Source organism: Gossypium arboreum, chromosome 10, assembly GCF_025698485.1.
Source record: "Gossypium arboreum isolate Shixiya-1 chromosome 10, ASM2569848v2, whole genome shotgun sequence".
In the NCBI taxonomy this organism is placed as follows: Eukaryota; Viridiplantae; Streptophyta; class Magnoliopsida; order Malvales; family Malvaceae; genus Gossypium; species Gossypium arboreum.
The window spans coordinates 118,644,588-118,664,605 of NC_069079.1; the positions used below are offsets into that span (position 1 = coordinate 118,644,588).

Here is a 20,018-nt window from a genome sequence, read left to right on the forward strand (position 1 = left end):
TATTTTTATTTATTTTATTCTATTTTATTTTTCACATATATCTTAGTTTTTGAAGGGTTCGCATCATGTGTGGAGCATTATTGTTTAGCTAGGTGATGGACATGTGAGATGTTTATGGTGGTTGAAAGATAATGTCTTCAGGTCTATCTTGGCTGGTGGTGTCTTCAGTTCCAAGCCAGCTCATGCTGTGCATTGTAATTATGTGTTTTATGGCTATGTTTCTATGCTCAGAGGTTCGGCTTTACTGCAGTTTTTAGGTTTGTGGTGATAAAAACATGTGAAAGTTTATGGTAGTTGAAAGGTCAGATGCCTTCTGGTTTATGGTGCTTAGCAAATTGGAAGGGAAAGACCAATTTATCATTGCTCAGAGGTTAGGCCTTACTTCTGCTTTTAGGGTTGTTGTACTGATGAACATGTGAGATGTTTCCACATAAACCAAAGATGCAGGTGAATGCCTACAACACTAATAATTGCACACATTCACATATAACTTGCCTAAAATCCAAGAGTAAAGGTGATGACAATGCTTGAATAAGACATCACTGCCAAACAATCCACCGGATGCTCCATTATACATCATGCACATTATCCTCTAACCCCTATCTACCATCGATGTCAACCTCTAAGAACTGAAAAGGGACATGATGACATAAAATCAAACATATGTATGCATGCACGACAAATGTCATCTTCAAACAAAATACAAAGCTACATGCAAACACATGTTTCAAAATTTTTTTTATATATTTAAGGAGTAATATTGGCTTTTAACTTGGTAATTTTGGTTTAATTTTTTTTAATTTAAATTAGACTTTAAATTTAATAATTGTTTCGTATCAAGATTTAAATTTTTTTTATCCAAGTAATTAGGCCCTAAACTTAACAATTGTTCTCACATTAGGGCTTAGAACTTTTTTTGTCCAAGTTAGTCCTTAAAAACCCTAAAGTTCAAGTCCCAATGTGGGAACAATTGTCAAGTTTAAGGACTAACTTTGATAAAAAAAAGTTCAAACCCCAATGTGGTAATAGTTGCTTAGTTCAGGCCTCAATGTGAGAATAATTGTCAAGTTCAAGCCTAACTTGGACAAAAACAGTTTTAAGTCTCAATGTTAGAAAAGTTGCCAAGTTCAAACCCCTATGGTGATTTAATTCAATAATATTTGATACATTGTCGGTGCATAAGTCTCAAGCACCATTAGTGAATAATAACATAATACATTATCATTAAATTAAACAAAAAATATGGACTCGTAAATAAATATTAATAATTTTATTTGAACATAATTAAGCGCTAAAATAATTATTATAAATAAATATTAATAACTCCCAATTTAAGATTTGAATTTAAGAGTTTAGAATTTTAAATTTAAAATTTAAGATTTTAATATTTATTTAAATTAATCATTATTTAATTATACTTAAATTAAATTATAATATTTATTTATAAATTTATTTATTATTTATTATTTTATTTAATAATGAGATATCATTTATTATTTAGCCATATTTTATGAGATTTATACAGTAGTGCATCAAATATTTAAGAAATATAAAAAATGTGGATAAAAGGACCTACTTTGTCTCATGTTTCAAAAAGAAGTTACAATGACAATAGCACTGTTTGTGAGTATCTTTCTTCTAGCTCTTCCCTTCTTGTTGTTCGTTCTCCTAAAACATAGGATTAGCAACAATGGCAGTTTTAATCGTCTTCCCCCAAGCCCTCCAAGTCTTCCTTTGATTGGACACTTACATATGTTGATGTTTGATAACTCAGCCCCTCATCTTTTTCTTTATAAACTCTCTAAAAAATACGGTCCCCTCATTTTTCTGAGATTTGGATTTAGGCCAACCCTTGCGGTTTCTTCGGCAAAAATGGCTGAAGAGGTTATGAAAACCCATGACCTCTACTTCTGCAGCAGGCCTAATCTATGTGCTGCACGCCAATTATCTTACAATGCTTCTGACTTGTCTTTTTCACCATACAATCACTACTGGCGTGAGATGAGGAAAGTTTGTGTTGTACATCTCTTTAACAGAGTGCAAAAGTATCGACATATCCGAGAAGACGAAGTTGCACGCCTTATTGAGAAAATATACCAATTCTCCATTGATTCTAAGCCTATCAACTTGAGTGAGGCAATAATGTGCTTTTCCAGTTTTATAATTTGTAGAGTAGGCTTCGGCAAGAGGTATGACGAACAAGGAATTGAAAGAAGTAGGTTCCATAGGCTGCTTAAAGAAAGTCAAGCCATACTTTCAAGCTTTTGTTTTACTGACTATTTTCCTTTCATGGGTTGGGCTGATAGATGTATGGGTTTTCTTAATCGTCTTGAAATAACTTTTAAAGAATTTGATACCTTCTTTCAAGAACTCATTAATGAACATCTTGATTCAAATAAGCTAAAATCAGAGCAAGAGGACATAGTTGATGTGTTACTACGGATAAGGACGGATCATAAATTTTCATTTGATCTTACCATAGATCACATAAAAGCTATTCTTATGGTCATTTCATTTTCCCTCAAAACTTCTATCATTAACTTCACAGTTTACGTATATACAACCTTATTTTCTTTTACTTTTCCTTTTTATGCAGGATATATTTATTGCTGGAACAGACGCAGCTGCGGCTACTATGATCTGGGTCATGAGCTTCTTGATGAAAAACCCAAAGTGTTTGAAGAAAGCTCAAGTAGAAGTGAGGGATTTGGTTGGAGAAAAAGGGTTTGTAAATGAAGATGATGTTCAAGGTTTAATATACCTAAAAGCTGTAATAAAAGAAACATTCAGATTGCAACCAGTAGCTCCATTGTTACTACCACGAGAAACACGTCGAAAGTGCAGCATCGGTGGGTACGAAGTCCCTGCCAAAACCTTAGTTTATGTGAATGCGTGGGCAATAGGAAGAGAGCCTGAAGCTTGGGAAAATCCACAAGATTTTTGTCCTGAAAGGTTAATCGGTAGCTCTATTGACTACAAAGGGCTAAACTTTGAGCTCATACCATTTGGTGCGGGTAGAAGGGTTTGCCCTGGAATGCACATGGGAGTTGCAGAAGTGGAGCTTGGCCTAGCTAATCTTTTGTACAAGTTTGATTGGGAAATGCCGAATGGGATGAACAGGGAAGACTTAGATTTTGATGCCGTAAATGGTCTCACTACACACAAGAAAAATGCTGTTGCAGAAGTGGAGCTTGGCCTAGCTAATCTTTTGTACAAGTTTGATTGGGAAATGCCGAATGGGATGAACAGGGAAGACTTAGATTTTGATGCCGTAAATGTTCTCACTACACACAAGAAAAATGCTCTTATCCTTCAGGCTAAGAAGATTAATGATTAATCCTATGATTTAGTCATTAAAATTTAAAATTTTAATTTTAATTATTAAATCATTTTAAAATTCGTGCACATTCCTTCTCACAATAATAAAGAATGTTATTTGTGGAACTCAAATATAAATTCTTTTATTAAAGTGTAATGTATTTTACTATTATACTCAACATTCGGTGATATTAAAAGTTGTCAAGCCATGTAAGTATTGTTAAGTTAATATTTATCTAAAAAATAAAATATATATAAATTTCAAAAAATTGAAGAAAAAATTTATAATATATTAATTATATAAAATTTTAAAATTTGTATCAAAATTAAAATATATACTATATATAAAATGGTTGATTAAGTTGGTATCACAAGTCAACTCAACACTAACTTAATTGTGAAATTACTGAAATACCCTTATTTTAAAGGATAATCAATATTATTATAATGGTATTTTTGTCTTTTCATAATTTTATACAATATTCAAAATTAATAAAATAACTGAAAAACATTATTTGAGAATCGCACACAAAACTAAAAATTCATATGAAAATCTCTTACCACTCCACCAATAATTATTTGTTAAAATAATTTTATAAATACTTTTAATATAAAATATTTCATTCGCTCACATTATAGGTGTGATAAAAACTAGTATAAATTTAAAAGAGTTCAAAAATTATCCAAACTAAATTAAATCGACATTGACCAGTGCTGACAGTTATGACTTATGTTGATCATGCATTAATTAACCATTTATCGATCAAAACCAATCAAATTTTAATTTGAATATTTTTGATTTTTTAAAATATATTTTTGAACTATTTAAATTTATCTAATTATTTATTGTATATAATTCATATATTATAAATTAATTATTTAATTTTAATTTATTAGAATTGATTAATGGCTTTTTAAATATTTTGGTTATCACTTATTATTTTTAATTTCAAAATCATATTTTTGTGTAAATATATTATATTTAAATATAAAATGTGATTTAATTAAATATTTTCATATCGCATATAATTAATTTATGCATTACTAGTTTTATTTTAGTACAATGATAATTCAAATTGAATTAATTTTGAAAAGATAAACACTTTATCAATAAAGTACAACGTAAGGTTTATATGTAAACTAGTTTTATGTCTGTATAAATGAATGGGTGAGAAAATGATGGTACACCAACTACATGGGCAAAAGAAATAAAAGAAATAAAATAAAATTGTTTAATTAATATTTTGAAAAAATAATTAGTATTAGTGAAAAATTATTTATAAGAATATTTTATAATTATTTTTTATACCAAGTGAAGTTTTGTTGAAATAGTTAAGTTAAACCTTAAATTTCATATGTCCTAAGTTTAAATATTATTTTAGTATTATTTTATATTAAATTTGTTACTTTGTAAATTTAATGGTATTTTAATAATTTTAAATTAAATTAGTGTTCGGTTGACTCGTAACAATAATTTAATCAAGAACTTAATATAAGTATAGACAGATATAGATTCGTAAGTTAATGAAGAAAATGTTAATAATTTTAGTAATAGTTATGTTATATAAATTTGATTTATTTATAATTGTCTAATTGAGTTAGTGTCAAATTAAATTCAGTAAGAGGTTTTATTATAATTAGATTATGTTACGTACACTCACAATACGAGGGAAAATAATTATATAATATATTTATTAAAAAGTGGCATAAAAATTAAATTTAGCTTTAGTTGAAATGGTAAAGTTGGTAGTGTGTATGTTATAAATAAATCTTATTGTAAGCAATCATTTTTATTATTGATTTTATATAATAAAAAAACAAAATACTCACAAATTAATATTTATTACTTTATTATAATAAGCACATTTTCATAATTTAATAATTAAGTTGGGAAGTGGAAGTTAATCTGAAATTTGCATGTTTGATGTTCCTCAAATGGTTCAACAGTTCATTTGGCTTCTATTACACAATTGACTCCTCTCCAATTCGGAACGGTGTAGGAGGGGAATGGCTGATAGCCATTTTTGCGACTTATATAGGAGTGGGGTTGAAACACTATTGCACACCGTGAGAGATTGTTTGGTAGCTCGAAATGTTTGGGTAAAATTTGTACCACCAGACTAGTTGGATATTTTCTTTTCCATGAATTTAAAAGAATGGTTGATAAGAAATCTTTTAGATTTCAACAAGGCTATTGTTTAAGGTGTCTGTTGAAACACTTTCTTTGGGATTATAGCTTGGAGAATATGGAAACCACAAACAATTTACTCTTCAATGGAGAATTTGGTGAGGTTTCGATTGAGGTTGCTGGAATTATAGCCTTTGCGAAATTAGTCGCATTAGTGAACAATAGGAGAAATCAGCAAAATGACCTAGCAAGGTCTTTTAATTGTTGGCAGTCGCCACCCAACGACTAGTGCAAATTGAATATAGATGGATCAATGCACTTGATAACTGGTCAAGCCTCTGCTGGAGGTTTGTTTTGGGATCATTGAGGTAAATAGGTTACTGGTTACAATCAAAATATAGGCATTTGTTCTACACTTGATGTGAAACTATGGGAAATCATTGATGGATTGGATATAGCTTGGAAAAGAGGTGTAAAGCAATTATTGGTGGAAATTAATTGTTTGATTGTAGTCAATATGCTTAATGGTCAGATAGATGAGACAGAAGGGAGTTTGACACGAATCGTCAAAGAGCTGTCACTACGTAAAAAATGCCGTAATACGACAGTTATGGGGCAACACTTTCCTAAGTGTTGGGATAGACTGGCCAAAATACGCTTTAGGCAACTCTTTCATAAGTGTTGGGATATGCAAGCCTAAAGCAACGCTTTTATAGGAGTTGGCAAAAGTCTAGTCCTAAGACGACACTTTTGGGGAAAGTGTTGGTATAGACTAGACTTTAGCAACTCTTTGTATAAGGGTTGGTATATGCATGCCTAAAGCAACGCTTAAATAAGAGTTGGCTTTGTCTAGTCCTAAGACGACACTTTTGGGGCAACACTTTCCTAAGGGTTGGGATATGTATGCCTAAAGCAACGCTTGAATAAGAGTTGGTTTTTATCTAGTCCTAAGACGACACTTTTGTGGCAACATTTCCTAAGTGTTGGGATAGACTATGCTTTGGCCAACTCTTTGTATAAGGGTTGGTATATGTATGCCTAAGGCAACGCTTGAATAAAAGTTGGCTTTTGTATAGTCCTAAGACGACACTTTTGTGGCGAGATTTTACTAAGTGTTGGGATAGACTATGCTTTGGCCAACTCTTTGTATAAGGGTTGGGATATGTATGTCTAAGGCAACGCTTGAATAAAAGTTGGCTTTTGTATAGTCCTAAGACGACACTTTTTTGGTGACACTTTCCTAAGTGTTGGGATAGACTATGCTTTGGCCAACTCTTTGTATAAGGGTTGGGATATGTATGCTTAAGGCAACGCTTGAATAAGAGTTGGCTTTTGTCTCGTTCTAAGACGACAGTTTTTGTATGACACTTTTCGAAGTGTTGGGATAGACTGGCCAACATATGCTTTAGCCAACTCTTTGTATAAGGGTTGGGATATGCATGCCAAAGGCAACGCTTAAATAAGAGTTGGCTTTGTCCAGTCCTAAGACGATATATATTTTCCTAAGTGTTGGGATAGACTTGCCGACATACGCTTAGGTTAACTTTTTATATAAGGGTTGTGATATGCATGCTTAATGCAACGCTTAAATAAGAGTCAGCTTTGTCCAACACTATGCCTACACTTTTGGGCCGACACTTTCTTAAGTGTTGGGATAGACTAGCCAACATACACTTTGGCCAAATCTGTGTATAAAGGTTGGTATATGCATGCCTAATGGGTTTAGGGTGTTTAGGGTTTAGGGTTTAGGGTTTAGGATTTAAGAGTTGGCCTAAATCCCCCAAAACATTCATCTTCTATTTATTAAAAATTAATAAATTTTATACTGATATAAGCGATTAATCTCAGATTTTTTTAATATGAACTGTATTGCGATATAAGTTTAACTTAAAGGTTTCGTTGTTAGCTTCTATATTTAGGTTTTAGGGTTTAGGATTTAAGATTTATAGTTTAGGAGTTTAGGGTTTAGGGTGTATTGTTTTAAGGTTTAGGATTTTATGGTCTTGAGGTTTAAGGTTTGTGGTTTAAGGCTTAGGGTTTTGATAAAAATGTCACAGAAAATCATTTTATTTTAAATTAAACGGCGTCGTTTTGCTCCCGGTATTCTCACCCATCATCCAATTGTCTATCATGTATTCTTTTCGGCACGTAGACAAAATTTGAAAGTAAAAATATAAAAAATATATGTTAAAAATAAAAATATTAAAATACTATTATTTAAAATAATTTTAAATTTTTTTAGCATATGACTGATTGTTTTTAATTTGTATATTAAATAATTTCTTATATATTTGTAAAAGAGATAATATTAATTTTAATATATTAAAATTATGATTATAGTTTAAATTATTTAAGAGATAATAGATAAACTTTATATATATTAAAATTAAAAAATTGCTAACCCATGTATCTCTAGAGAAACAAAATTAATTAGTAAATTGAAAATTTTAGTGAATTTGTTTGATGTGATGCATATCTAATTTATTTCTTTAATTTTTAGTGTTGCAAATATTACGGGTTTATCTTTCTTTTTTGGAGGGATGATTTAATTAATAAACATAATATTTATAGTGTTTTATATTCCAATATTAATGACTTAAAATAAATGGATAAAATGAAATGATATGTGAAATACACCAAAGAGGTATGAGTTTGAGAAAAAAAAGAGATACAATAATGTGATAGTGTTATTTGAGTAACAATTAAGTTTTTTCAATAACATTACTTCTCTGAAATTTGCCACTCACTATTTCGAAATAGGTTGGCTAAATGAAAATTATAAAAAATTTGAAATAAGTAAATTTAAAATACAACTTTGAAAGTATTGAGTGTAATAGTAAAATATATTATATGTTATAAAGTGAATAAATTCAAATTTTAAAAATAAAATTGTTGAAGTCTTGAGTTTGAAACATACATAAAAATTATTTTAGTTACGTAAATTCAATGTTATTTTAGTTACGGTACAAGTAAATATAATAAGAATAATAATTAGGATCAAGAATGTAATTAAAACTAAAGTAATAATGAAGTAAAGTTTAATTTATAAGCAAAATCAAAATTAAAGACAGGGTTGTGTTTGTGGAGACTTGATTTGTCTGGAAATACAAAGAAAACACTTCAAACAAAATAGTGTTTCAGAGTCAAACATTCCAAAGCACTCTCAAACAACTAAGTTAAGCTTCTATCTCTCTCACACAGTTTACTCCGCTCCTCTTCTCCTTTTCATGGTCTTCGCCTTTCCTAAGAGGTATTTCTTCCTTCCTTTTGGTTTTTCTTTTTCCTTCCTTTTGGTTTTTCTTTTTCCTTTTCTTTATATTTAAGACAAAACCCCAGATCTATTTGTTTTTTATTATTTTCCCTTTCTCATGTTGATTCATTCGTCTTTATTTTTTTTAAAATTTTGCATAACAAAGTCAAAGATTGTGAGAAATGAAATGGGTATCCCTAAAAAGCTTGATTTCTGTGTTATTTTTGTTTCACATAGGACATTGTTGTTATGCATGAATAAGGATGGAGTAGAATGTTATGGGTAATTGCTGGTTGTGGTGGTCTTTTGAGATGGGATTTGTTATTTGATTTTCAATAGACAAATGCAAATTAAAAATTATAAACATCATTTAGTTCTATTGTGGCGTGTTTGTGTTGATGATTGATTGAAAATTATAAACAGTAATAATCTGATTGAAATTACATTTGTTCTGTCTGATTTCAGCATGATATATAGTTTTCATACATTTGCATCCCCTTATATATAGTTTCCAAATACTAAGCAAACTGAACTAAACTTCAGGCTAGTGTAAAGGAACTAGATATTGTGATTACTGGATTTTAATTACGACCATATTTAAGAATGCAAATCAAAACTATATATATTGTGTATATGGCCCAAATAGAGCCACTGATGTTCAACTTCAGGAGGCATCATCGACAGTAAGCATTAATATTTTTCCGAAAAGAGTACAGACACCATTAACCGAACAAATACCATTGCCTAAACTGTAGAGTCCAAACAAAAACCTTAAAATGCCCCACATTTTAAGTTTGCTTTGCAACTCCTTGGTGAATGTTTGCAAGACTTTATTTGGACCTTCCAGAATAGTTGATTGCTTTATAATTTCAGGGAGGGAAATAGTCTCCTTGATGTACTGGCTAGAAAGGGCAGCACTCCTAGTTTGCTTTGTAAGAGACTTTTCTAAAGACAATGTTTATCTATGTCGAACTTTATGCTCCAGTTTGTTAAAGCTGATATGGGTGGTAGTGTTATGTTTAGAGCTGCTTTTTAATTTATTAATGAAGTACCAAAAAAAGTGAAATCATTGATTAATTCATTAATCGCATGTTTTAAATTAAAATTTTATCAACTTATAATTAAATTTCAACTTATATAAATAATAATATTTTATAATCAATTAATAGCATAAACATAAAAGTAGTAATAAATCATTTATAATACAAGATAAAAATATTATGCATAAAATAATAAATGATAAAACATATTTGCCCTTCTTAATTGAGCTTGCCTCATATGAAGCTTTTTTGAGCTACGTTGTTGATGGTATTATTTTTTTGAATTTTTCAAGCTAAATTAAAGATCCTGAAGCATGAATAATGGCATATACTTTTTACTATAATTGAGATATAGTTTGATATAACCAAAAGGTTAGTTAACCTTTTCTTTTCCTTTTTTTTTTCTTTTTGTTTTTTAGATTTAGGTTTAAAATTTTTCTATCTTTGTAGTTTGGACTATTTTATTTAGGAATTTAGATATTATTTATCATAGATTTTAATATTACTTAATTATCATAAAGATAAATTTTATTTATTTTAATATTTAAATTTGTTATTTTATTTCGGATTAGGTAGTTCTAGTTTAGGTTAGTTCACCAGAAAGCCCATCTCTTTTCACACATGAACCTTATGGTTAGGCATTCATAGATACTCTATTTTAGTATTAATTACTTTAACAGATGGTGGATAAAAGTTGGATAGATGCTGTAACAGCCCGATTTTGGGCCTAGTCGGAACAATGGTTTCGGGACCACTATTTCGAGGCCAGAGAAAATTATTTTAGTATTATTTTATGTGTTATAATATCATTTTATAAGTGCATGTAAATTTTGGTAAGTTAATTTTAGCAATTTCTAGTCTAATTTCGAAAAAGGACTAAATCGTGTAAAAGGTAAAAGTTGTGTTTTAATACCTAAAGGTGTTAAATTGCCTTGTATTTTAAATTGGGGGTATTTAAAGTGAAATTAGGCCATTTAAAGTGTGATGGCCGGCCATGGGAGACAAAATTTTTGAAAAGTCAAAATTAGGTGAAATTTAGTCACTAATTTTGACTAGTTTTATTATTAATAAATCAAAAAGAAAAAGCTATCATTTTTCTCTTCTCCTTCACCGAAATATGCAGCAAAGAAATGGCTTTGAAGCTGAAAAATTTCAGCAACATATTTCCCTTGCTTGTAAGTGATTTTAATGTATTTGCTTGATGATTTTTACATTTTTGGAACCTCTAAAGCATGAGCTTTCATATGAGGGGTCTATTTTGCAAAATGATGAAGAGTCTAGGGTTTTGCCATGAGAGTAAACGTGTTGTTTGCTGTGTTTTTATGGAAGATTATGTGTCCTAGTTGTCTAATAAACAACTTTTGTGAAAGAAATTGCATGAAAACACCTTAAAAATGGCTAGATTGCTAAGTTGTACAATGAGTTGTAAATGTGTGAAATAGTTGAAATTATGAGTTGCTATAGTTATGAAAATGGTTCATCTAGACTCAAGGAGTAAAGAAATGTGATAAAAATTATTTTACGTTAATTTGGTAATTTTGGAAAAATATAGGGGCAAAATTGTAAAAATTGCCCAAGTGTGTCAATTGACTAATTTGATCAATACATTGTTTTAATAAGTTGAATGTGATATTTTAGATGATGAAAATCGAGATTTGGACCTAGAACGGAAAGAAATCGATTAAGGGATAATTACGTCTTTTTTTTCACCTTTGTGGTATCGAGGTAAGTTCATGTGTAAATAATGTAGCATAATTGTTATTTTTAAGTTATTGATGTTAAATATATGATATGCTGATTTTTATCATGAAATATATGCTTTGTGGTTATTTTGAATAAAATGGCAAGTTATGTGTATTATTTGTTAAATATAAAGTGCTACCGAGTATTGGTTTCGGTATTTTACGGAAGATGGCAAGGAGATGTGTTCGAGGAAAATCCCGTTTGAACCTTAGGAATAGATTAGGATACAAGTGACATGTCATTAGGATGGTTGAGCATCCGAACTCGTTGAGTTGAGTCCGAGTTCACTTATGGATGCGAATGTTCGAACTCGTTGAGTTGAGTCCGAGTTCGTGAGATGTAACTAGGCATCCAAGCTCGTTGAGTTGAGTCCAAGTTCACTTATGGGCGGGTTACATGGTAGCTTGGCTACATATGTGGCACTTATGTGCAAACTTTCCATGTATCCGAATTATATTCCGATGTGTTCAACGGGTAAAATTCTACTCAAATGGAGGAATACTCGAGATGAAAGGGACGTATTGGTAAATGTTGTGAAATGGATACTTTGAACAGGTATGTACTTAACCCTCGGGTTGAAAACTCGACATAACAACAATATGGTAAGATGATAAATGAAAATGTGATATGAATGTCTCGGTGATGATTATACAAACGATGTTGTATTAATTTTGTGAACAATGATCATGAATGAGTAATTTAGCCTTGATAGATTTGAGTTACTGCAGTAGTGTAACTTTAAAAATACACTAAAAATAGTGGAAAATGAGTTATAGGCAGAATAAAATATGGGATTAAAGCTTAATGAGTCTATTTTCACATGAAAGAAACAGGGGAAGAAAAAGATTCCATATTGTGTGATATTTGAATTCTTGTGAAACAGGGTCTGAATGAATTCGAGATCCCCTATTCTGACTTTAGAAATTCACCAAAAATTGTACAAAAATTATTAAGAGTCATACCTTACATGCATGGATTCCTTATTTAGTCTATTTTTAGGGGAAATAAACGCCATGGTCGTTGGAATTTTTTACAGGGAGAAATTCGGTTTGTAGTGCACAGGGGTCAGAGTGGTCATACCTTGAAATAGGGGAGACTTTAACTAATAAACTGTACTAATTGACCCAACCAAAAATTCTAGAAAAAAATTAGTAAGTATACGTATGAGTCTAGTTTCAATAGAAATAGACGAGAACATTATTCGAGTCTTGTACTATGAGATAATTGAACTTTAGTACAGAAGGGTTGGAACTGTCATATAGTGAATCAGGGGTAACTTTGAGGAATAAACTGTACTATTTGGCTTAACCAAAAATTCTGAAAATTTTATGAAAGAAAGGAAAATAAGTCTAGTTTCAGGGAAAATTAACAGAACTTAATTTGGAGTTTTTTAGCTCCAGATATAAATAATTTAGTGACCATTGCTCAGAAAGACAGCTTGTAGTGAACTTGAGAATATGTTGTAAACATTGATAAAACAAGTTAATGAGTGCTTATTGTTTTCATATGAACTTACTAATAAAGCTTACCCCCTCTTCTTTCCCATGTTTTTAGAGTTTCCAGTTAGCTCGGGTTGGAGGCCGTCGAGATATTATCACCTTTGTCAAGCTAACGCTATTGGTGTAGTGATTTCAAGTACTTTGAGCCTATGGCATGTATAGGAGTTTAAATATTAAAGTATGTGATATGCTTTAACCATATGTGTTGGCCTATTTTGATTATGGGGTTGTAAATCTATTTTAATTATGCATGCATGCGCTATGGTATTATGTGATGAGTTTATAATGATTATAGTATGAATGTGGTAAAGATGTGAGTAAAATCTATGATATCTATTGCATGTGAAATTGCCATAATCATGACATGTTAGGAATGTTTAAGTACCTAATTTTGTCATGTTGTATGTTATTGTATAAGTATGCGTGTATCTATTGTGAGTGTGACAAAATGGCTTGGAAAATAGCCTTGTATTTGTCCAGGTTTTTGGACACGGGTTTGGGACACGGGCGTGTCCCTAGCACACGGGCGTGTCCCTAGCACACGGGCGTGTGCTCTATACCCACACGGGCATATGAAGCCTTGATGCAAGAGATTTTCTAAGTTTTTCATGAGTTCTCGGTTGGGTCTCGAACCACTCCAGATGTATGTTTTGGGCCACGTAAGCCCGTATATGGGACAGATTGTATGTGAAAATAAAAGTTTTTAATTATTTGAGATTTCATGGCCCTGTTTAGTATGGAAGTGTTAGTAAAAGTCAGGTAGCACCTCGAACCCCGTCCCGGCGTCGGATGCGGGCGAGGGGTGTTGCAGATGCTCCAAGATTTAGCACCAATCACCTAGCTGGAATAGAAAGATTTCTATCATTTACAATTGGAAAATCACTTTCTAACGGAAAAATATATTGTCTGTGCCATCGTTGCAATAATAGGATATTGCACGAACCACATATTGTGGGTCAGCATCTTCGTCTTTATGGTATAATAAAAGAATACAAGCATTGGATTTTTCATGGAGAATCCATTGAAAGAACATCGGTGCAAATCGACCAAACCATGAGAACTTCTCCGTCAATTTGTACGTTGTCACAAGATAACGAAGCCGATTTAAGAGATCTCATAACGGATGCTCTAGGTATCAACATCCCAACTCTTAATAAGAGTTTTGACGGAGTTTCAAGCGAGTTTTAGAAAAATGGTCGGGTGTATGATGTTAATAAAGCCCAAAGGACTGCGGAAAGAGCAAATACTCTTCTAGATGATTGTGATATTCCACTGTATCCCGGTTGTGTCAAGTTCTCATGCGTCTCATTCTTACTTCGGCTTTACCACTTCAAATCACTTTTTGGATGGTCAGAAAAATCTTTGACATGTTTATTGGAGTTTTTAAATGAGGCATTTCCAGATGGAAACACAATCCCGACTACATACTATGAAGCAAAGAATAAGATTTCTGCACTAAATCTTGGGTACGTGAAGATTGATGCATGCCCAAATAATTGTATGTTATATTGGGGTGATGCTAGTAAAAAGATCAGTTGTGATGTTTGTAAAAGCTCAAGGTGGCAATCTTCTAATAAGTTGGATGCAGATGAACAAGTTGATGGTAATTGTCGCTGTCCTAAGCCTGCCAAGGTATTACGGTACTTTCCTTTGATTCCTAGACTTAAAAGATTATTTCAATCTTCTAAGACATCACAATCCATGAGATGGCATAAAGAAGGACAAACCAAAGATGGTATATTGAGACATCCAGCCGACGGTTCTGCTTGGGATGCGTTTGATAAGAGGTTTCCTGATTTTGCATCTGATCCTCGCAATGTTAGGCTAGGTTTGGCTAGCGACGGATTCAATCCATTTCGAACAATGAGTACAAGTCACAGTACATGGCCCGTACTTCTTATTCCTTATAATTTGGAACCTTGGGCATGCATGAAACAATCATCACTGATACTCTCAATGGTTATCCCTGGTGAAAAAGGACCTGGCAACGACATTGATGTCTACATGCAGCCTCTAATTAAAGAGTTGAAGTAATTGTGGATAGGAGTTGATGCTTTTGATTCATCAGCTTCCAAATCTTTCACTTTACGGGCTTGTCTTCTTTAGACAATCAATGATTTCCCAGCTTACGCCAATCTTTTAAGGTGGAGTACAAAAGGTCGGGTTGCTTGCCCAATATGTGCTGAAAAAACTGAATCTCAATGGCTACAGTATGGTCGGAAGTTCTGTTATATGGGTCATCATCGATGGTTATCAGCTGAACACCCATTTCGAAAACAGAGTCGTGAATTTGATGGAACTATAGAGTTTGGGGTAGCTCCTATACCATAATCTGGGGAAGATATCTTAAGGGAAGTTGAAGGTGTAAATTTTATTTACGGAAAAGCTTGAAAGAGGGATAGAGAAGAACTAGATGAAGGGTTGATAGAACTTGATGTAGACGAGGGGTGTAATTTGGTTAACAACTTTGAAGAATTAGTAGAGGGAGATGAAACAAATCTTATAAATCAAGACAGGACTTTATGGAAGAAAAGGGGTATATTTTTTGACTTGCCTTATTGGCGTTACAATCTACTTCGACATAACTTGGATGTCATGCACATCAAGAAGAACGTATGTGACAATATCGTTGGCACCCTTCTTAATCTCTCACGCGGTGGTAAAGATAATATATCAAGGCACGCAAGGACCTACAAGATATTGGCATCAGAAGTTATCTTCATCCAAAAATGAGAAACGGGAAAGAGTATCTTCCGCAAGCATGTTACACTCTTGCATCAAAGGAAAGAGATATTTTTCTTTCCATTTTGAAGAACTTGAAGGTACCCGATGGTTATGCATCAAACATATCTCGATGCGTGAATTTGAAAGAGCATAAGTTAAGCAACCTTAAAAGTCATGACGGTCACATTCTTATGCAAGATTTGCTTCCTATATGTTTAAGAGGAGTTGTAAAAAAGAAGGTGCTAAGTGTTATTACAAATCTATCAGATTTCTTTAAGAGATTATGTGCAAAAAGTCTTGATCCACAAGAAGTTGATCAACTTCAAGTACAAGTCGTATTAACACTTTGTGAAATGGAGAAAATATTTCCTCCATGTTTTTTCACAATTATGACTCATTTAATTATTCATTTGCCGATGGAGGCTAAGCTTGGTGGACCTGTTCAATACAGGTGAATGTACCCGATTGAAAGGTATATGAAATATATCAATAAAATTTCACAATATTTTATTTTTATTATTTTAATATAGAATATAATAAGTATGTAAAAATAAATGTATGTGATGTAGGTATCTTATGGGATTGAAAGCTTTGGTGCAAAATAGAGCTTATCCCGAAGGTTCTATTGCTGAAGGGTACATAGTTTCAGAATGTCTTACATTTTGCTCCCGTTATTTTTCTGATGTTGAGACTATATTTTCCCGTCCTCCAAGGAATGATGGATATATTCAAAAATGGTACATTTTCTCTTCTAGAAGACGTCAAATTGACACCCTGAACACAAAGATATTGGACATGCGATCTCTTGCACAAGCAAACCGCTATGTTTTATTGCATAGCGATAAGTTATCACCATATCGTCAGTGAGTTTCCTGAAGAAAATCCTTTCATTCGATTCTTTTTTTCTTAACCAATAGACAAATAAAGTTATCACAAAATTTGTATACATTTTGACAACATTTTTTCGCAAATTACTGAATATATTATAGGGAATTTTTGGAGTCTGAGCGAGCTATTTATGGTGGCATTCAAATTAGTAAACGCACAGAGGACAAATGGTTGGTTGAAAAGTTCCCAAGATGGCTTGCGAAACAGGTAAATTTTCACTATTAAAATAATTTAGTCAAATATCTATGTAATGAGAGAACATTGTAGAGATTTGATCATAGAATAAGAGTTAATTGATTTCCTACTATATGGTTAGATTCCAAAGATGGAAGTTGAACAAGTTGATGCTGATGTAATTACTCTTGCTTGAGGACCGCATAAGGTGGTTTCCACATATGATGGACTTATAATTAATGGTTTTAGGGTCCATACTAAAAAAATTGAGCAACATCGTAAGACTCAAAACAGTGGCATGATGGTTTTTGCTGACGGGAAAAACTATTATGGCAATTGCATTGAAATTATCGAGCTAAACTACTATGAAAGGTTTTTGGTTATTATTCTTAGATGTGATTGGGTGAATATTAAATCTCCTAGGAGTATGAAGAAGGATGCTAATGGTTTTATTATGGTGAAATTTTCTAAGCTTATCCATACAGGGAATCGTGATTTGGACAATCCGTACATACTGGCTTCTCAAGCAAAACAAGTATTTTATGTTAAGGATGGCAAGAGTGAAGGATGGCTCCATGTTATCAGAGTAACGCCAAGAGATTTGTTCAATCTAGGCGTTGAAACCCCTGTAGAAGATGATGAATATCCGCAGTGTAATAATCATATTGTAACTTAATAATTTTAGTTTTAATTTGAACAGGAATGATGTTTTGAAGTGCAAAGATTTAGTATAATTGACATTTTTAATGCAGTATAGCAGAATGAATTTCCCCTTTTTCTATTTTTCTTTATTTATAAATTTTTAGAGTTCAATTTGCTGTTTTATTCAACCTGTTAATTCTCAAAAATAGTTGACTTTTAAAGTTTTATTCTTCTTTCATCTTGGTTCTGGTTAATCTGCTTTGCTCCATCTTACTCATAGGGGTAATGTCTATAATGATTTTGCAAGTCTGCATAATTTTTTTTATTGTTCTTGACGTAATTGAATCAATCGATTCCTCATTGTATGCATGGTGGATTAGTATATATATTAACTGAGTTAGATTTTTTACAAATTCACAAGCATGTTTTTCCTCCTTGTGTTACATTTTAATGGTTAATACTTAAACTGTGCTATAAGAAATATCAGGTGGTAGAAAGGAGGCACTTGAATCTGGAAGAACTCATGTGGTTAGGCCCAAAGGTAGGCACCAAGCAACGGTAATTTGGTTACATGGCCTTCATGATAATGCTTCAAAGTATTGCTTTTTAAAATTCCTACTTTTAGTTTTTGGGAAATAAATTTAACTTTACTTTCTTAACATCAATAATTTAACTTATTTTCTCTTAGGAAAATAAAACAATTTAATTTTCAAATTTCGCATTTCTCCTAAAGTGTCAAATACAAAAGGAAGAAATATTATATATGTATATTCTATTTGGTAGGTGTATGCATGTCTAGCTCTTCCCTTCCCTGAGCAGACTTAGCTTGCCTTTAATTCTTTTTAAAACTCAAGTATAGATTTTGATAAGACTCCATTATTTCGGCTATAACCCACCTAAAAGTTTCTAACGATTAAAGCTTCAATGAGATAGAGAATGACAGTATGTATTATATAATATTATAAACTGAATTAGCAATGGATTTTGATGTGTTATTTATCTAATTTATTTATTTAATTTTGGTTCACATCCCATTGATGTGCATCAAATGTTGTTGATGTAAAGAAACGAAGAAATCAAATATCTTAAAGCCATCTTCTTCCCTGTAAGAAAGAAACATTAAAGAAATCAAATACTTCACAACTAGGGTACATAGTAAATTTTGTTATGGTATTTTGATTTTTTTTAAGTATAAATTTAATTTATTTATGTGAGGTACATATTACTAATCATATTATAATTTGTTTAAGTTTGATGTGTTATTTGTTAATTTTAATTTATTTATAAAAATTACTTTTTTGGTTATTATTTTGAAAATTGAATAAAATATAAATTTATGTAAATATTCAAATATTTGCTTCTCTTTTGTTGTTTTGCTGGATATTTCCTTGGGCTGTTTTTATTTTTGGGTTGTTTTTATTCAAATATGCAAATTTATTTACCCTTTTTGCTTTTTTTTTTGTTTTGTTTTAATAGAATGCAGTACAAATTCTCCATCTTTTGACAAACCCTAAAATCTAAAATAAAAAGTAAGTCTTGCTCAGTTTACAGTAGGTTTCAAGTTTCCTGGGAGTAGAAAGTTTAAAATTCATATTTTCCCGGTTTTTCCTCCTTCTCAAAACTTATGATTTTCTTTCAATGCTGTGCTGGGTGCTTCGTTGTTAACCATCACCTGTTTGTTTTCTAGGAAAATGATTGGCAAAAGGCGAACATTAAAAGGTGTACAATTCTCTTCGAGGGGCTCTTCGACAGGTTCGAACGCCTTGGGAAGTGTTGCTACCGATAGTCAAAGCACGGGAGATGAAACTCCAACTCAATCAGTAGAGGGAGTACCTGCAACTCTGGATGGTACATCCATTGGCTTCTGTTTGTTTTCTAGTTTTCATTTTGTTCACAATATACAGAGAAACAGGTAAATTTCGGCTTTAACTTTGTGTTTGGTTTTTTGCCCCACTGATCTTTCTATTTGTTTTTTTGTTTTCTAGTTTACTTGCAATTATTGTTTTTATTCAAATATCTAATGAAATTTGAGCTTTACTAATTTTATTTGATTATGATATATATTTTCCCTAGGTATAATAAAAGTGCAAAACTGTTATAAATTTTGAAAATTTCAATCTTTAAACTAAAAGTGTTTTTGTTTTCTTCATTTATCTTCCTAGAAAGTGCAAAATTTTAAAACATAATAATTTAAGTCGGTAATTTTACTTATTAAAGTGTTTTTAAAGCATTTGCTATTTAGAATAAGATAATATTACAAATATTTGATACTTTGATGTCTATACATTAGTTAATATTTGATGTATGAATTATATATAAAGCGAGTGAGTTCAATTTTTGCATGTTCTAATCTGTTCAATACTTTATCCTTGTATTTTGAACCGATTCACTCTCAAGTTTTATTGCTTTAAAGTAATGTTGAAATGGATTTATTTTATACACAAAGAAAGGATAGAAGTAAATAAAATGTAGTTGATCTTGCAAACATACATATGCGTATATAATTTTCCAGTTTGCAATTAAAACTATATGTTTGATCTTACAATTGAATGTTTTGCTCTGTGCTTCACGTTCGACCAGTTAGTGTTGCATTTTTAACTTCCAAAAACTCC

The 20,018-nt window shown here is 31.6% G+C and overlaps 1 protein-coding gene and 1 long non-coding RNA gene across 4 annotated transcripts; both read left to right on the forward strand.

Annotated features, from left to right (window-relative positions):
* Positions 1–1,526: 1,526 nt before the first annotated feature.
* Positions 1,527–3,366, forward strand: LOC108488596 (cytochrome P450 83B1-like). 3 transcript variants are annotated; one of them, XM_053020566.1, is made up of 2 exons: positions 1,527–1,623; positions 2,597–3,366. In XM_053020566.1, the coding sequence occupies exons 1-2, from the start codon at positions 1,585–1,587 to the stop codon at positions 3,335–3,337; spliced, it is 780 nt and encodes a 259-aa protein (XP_052876526.1). In that variant the 5' UTR covers positions 1,527–1,584; the 3' UTR covers positions 3,338–3,366. The 3 variants fall into 3 exon arrangements, with proteins under 3 accessions (XP_052876526.1, XP_017648372.1, XP_052876527.1); XM_017792883.2 differs by having other exon boundaries at positions 1,559–2,505; XM_053020567.1 differs by lacking the exon at positions 1,527–1,623 and adding an exon at positions 2,046–2,215.
* A 7,433-nt stretch (positions 3,367–10,799) lies between these two features.
* Positions 10,800–11,548, forward strand: LOC128281767 (uncharacterized). The gene is made up of 2 exons (XR_008272035.1): positions 10,800–10,911; positions 11,375–11,548. It is a non-coding gene; the product is annotated as an uncharacterized LOC128281767 (long non-coding RNA).
* Positions 11,549–20,018: the final 8,470 nt, after the last annotated feature.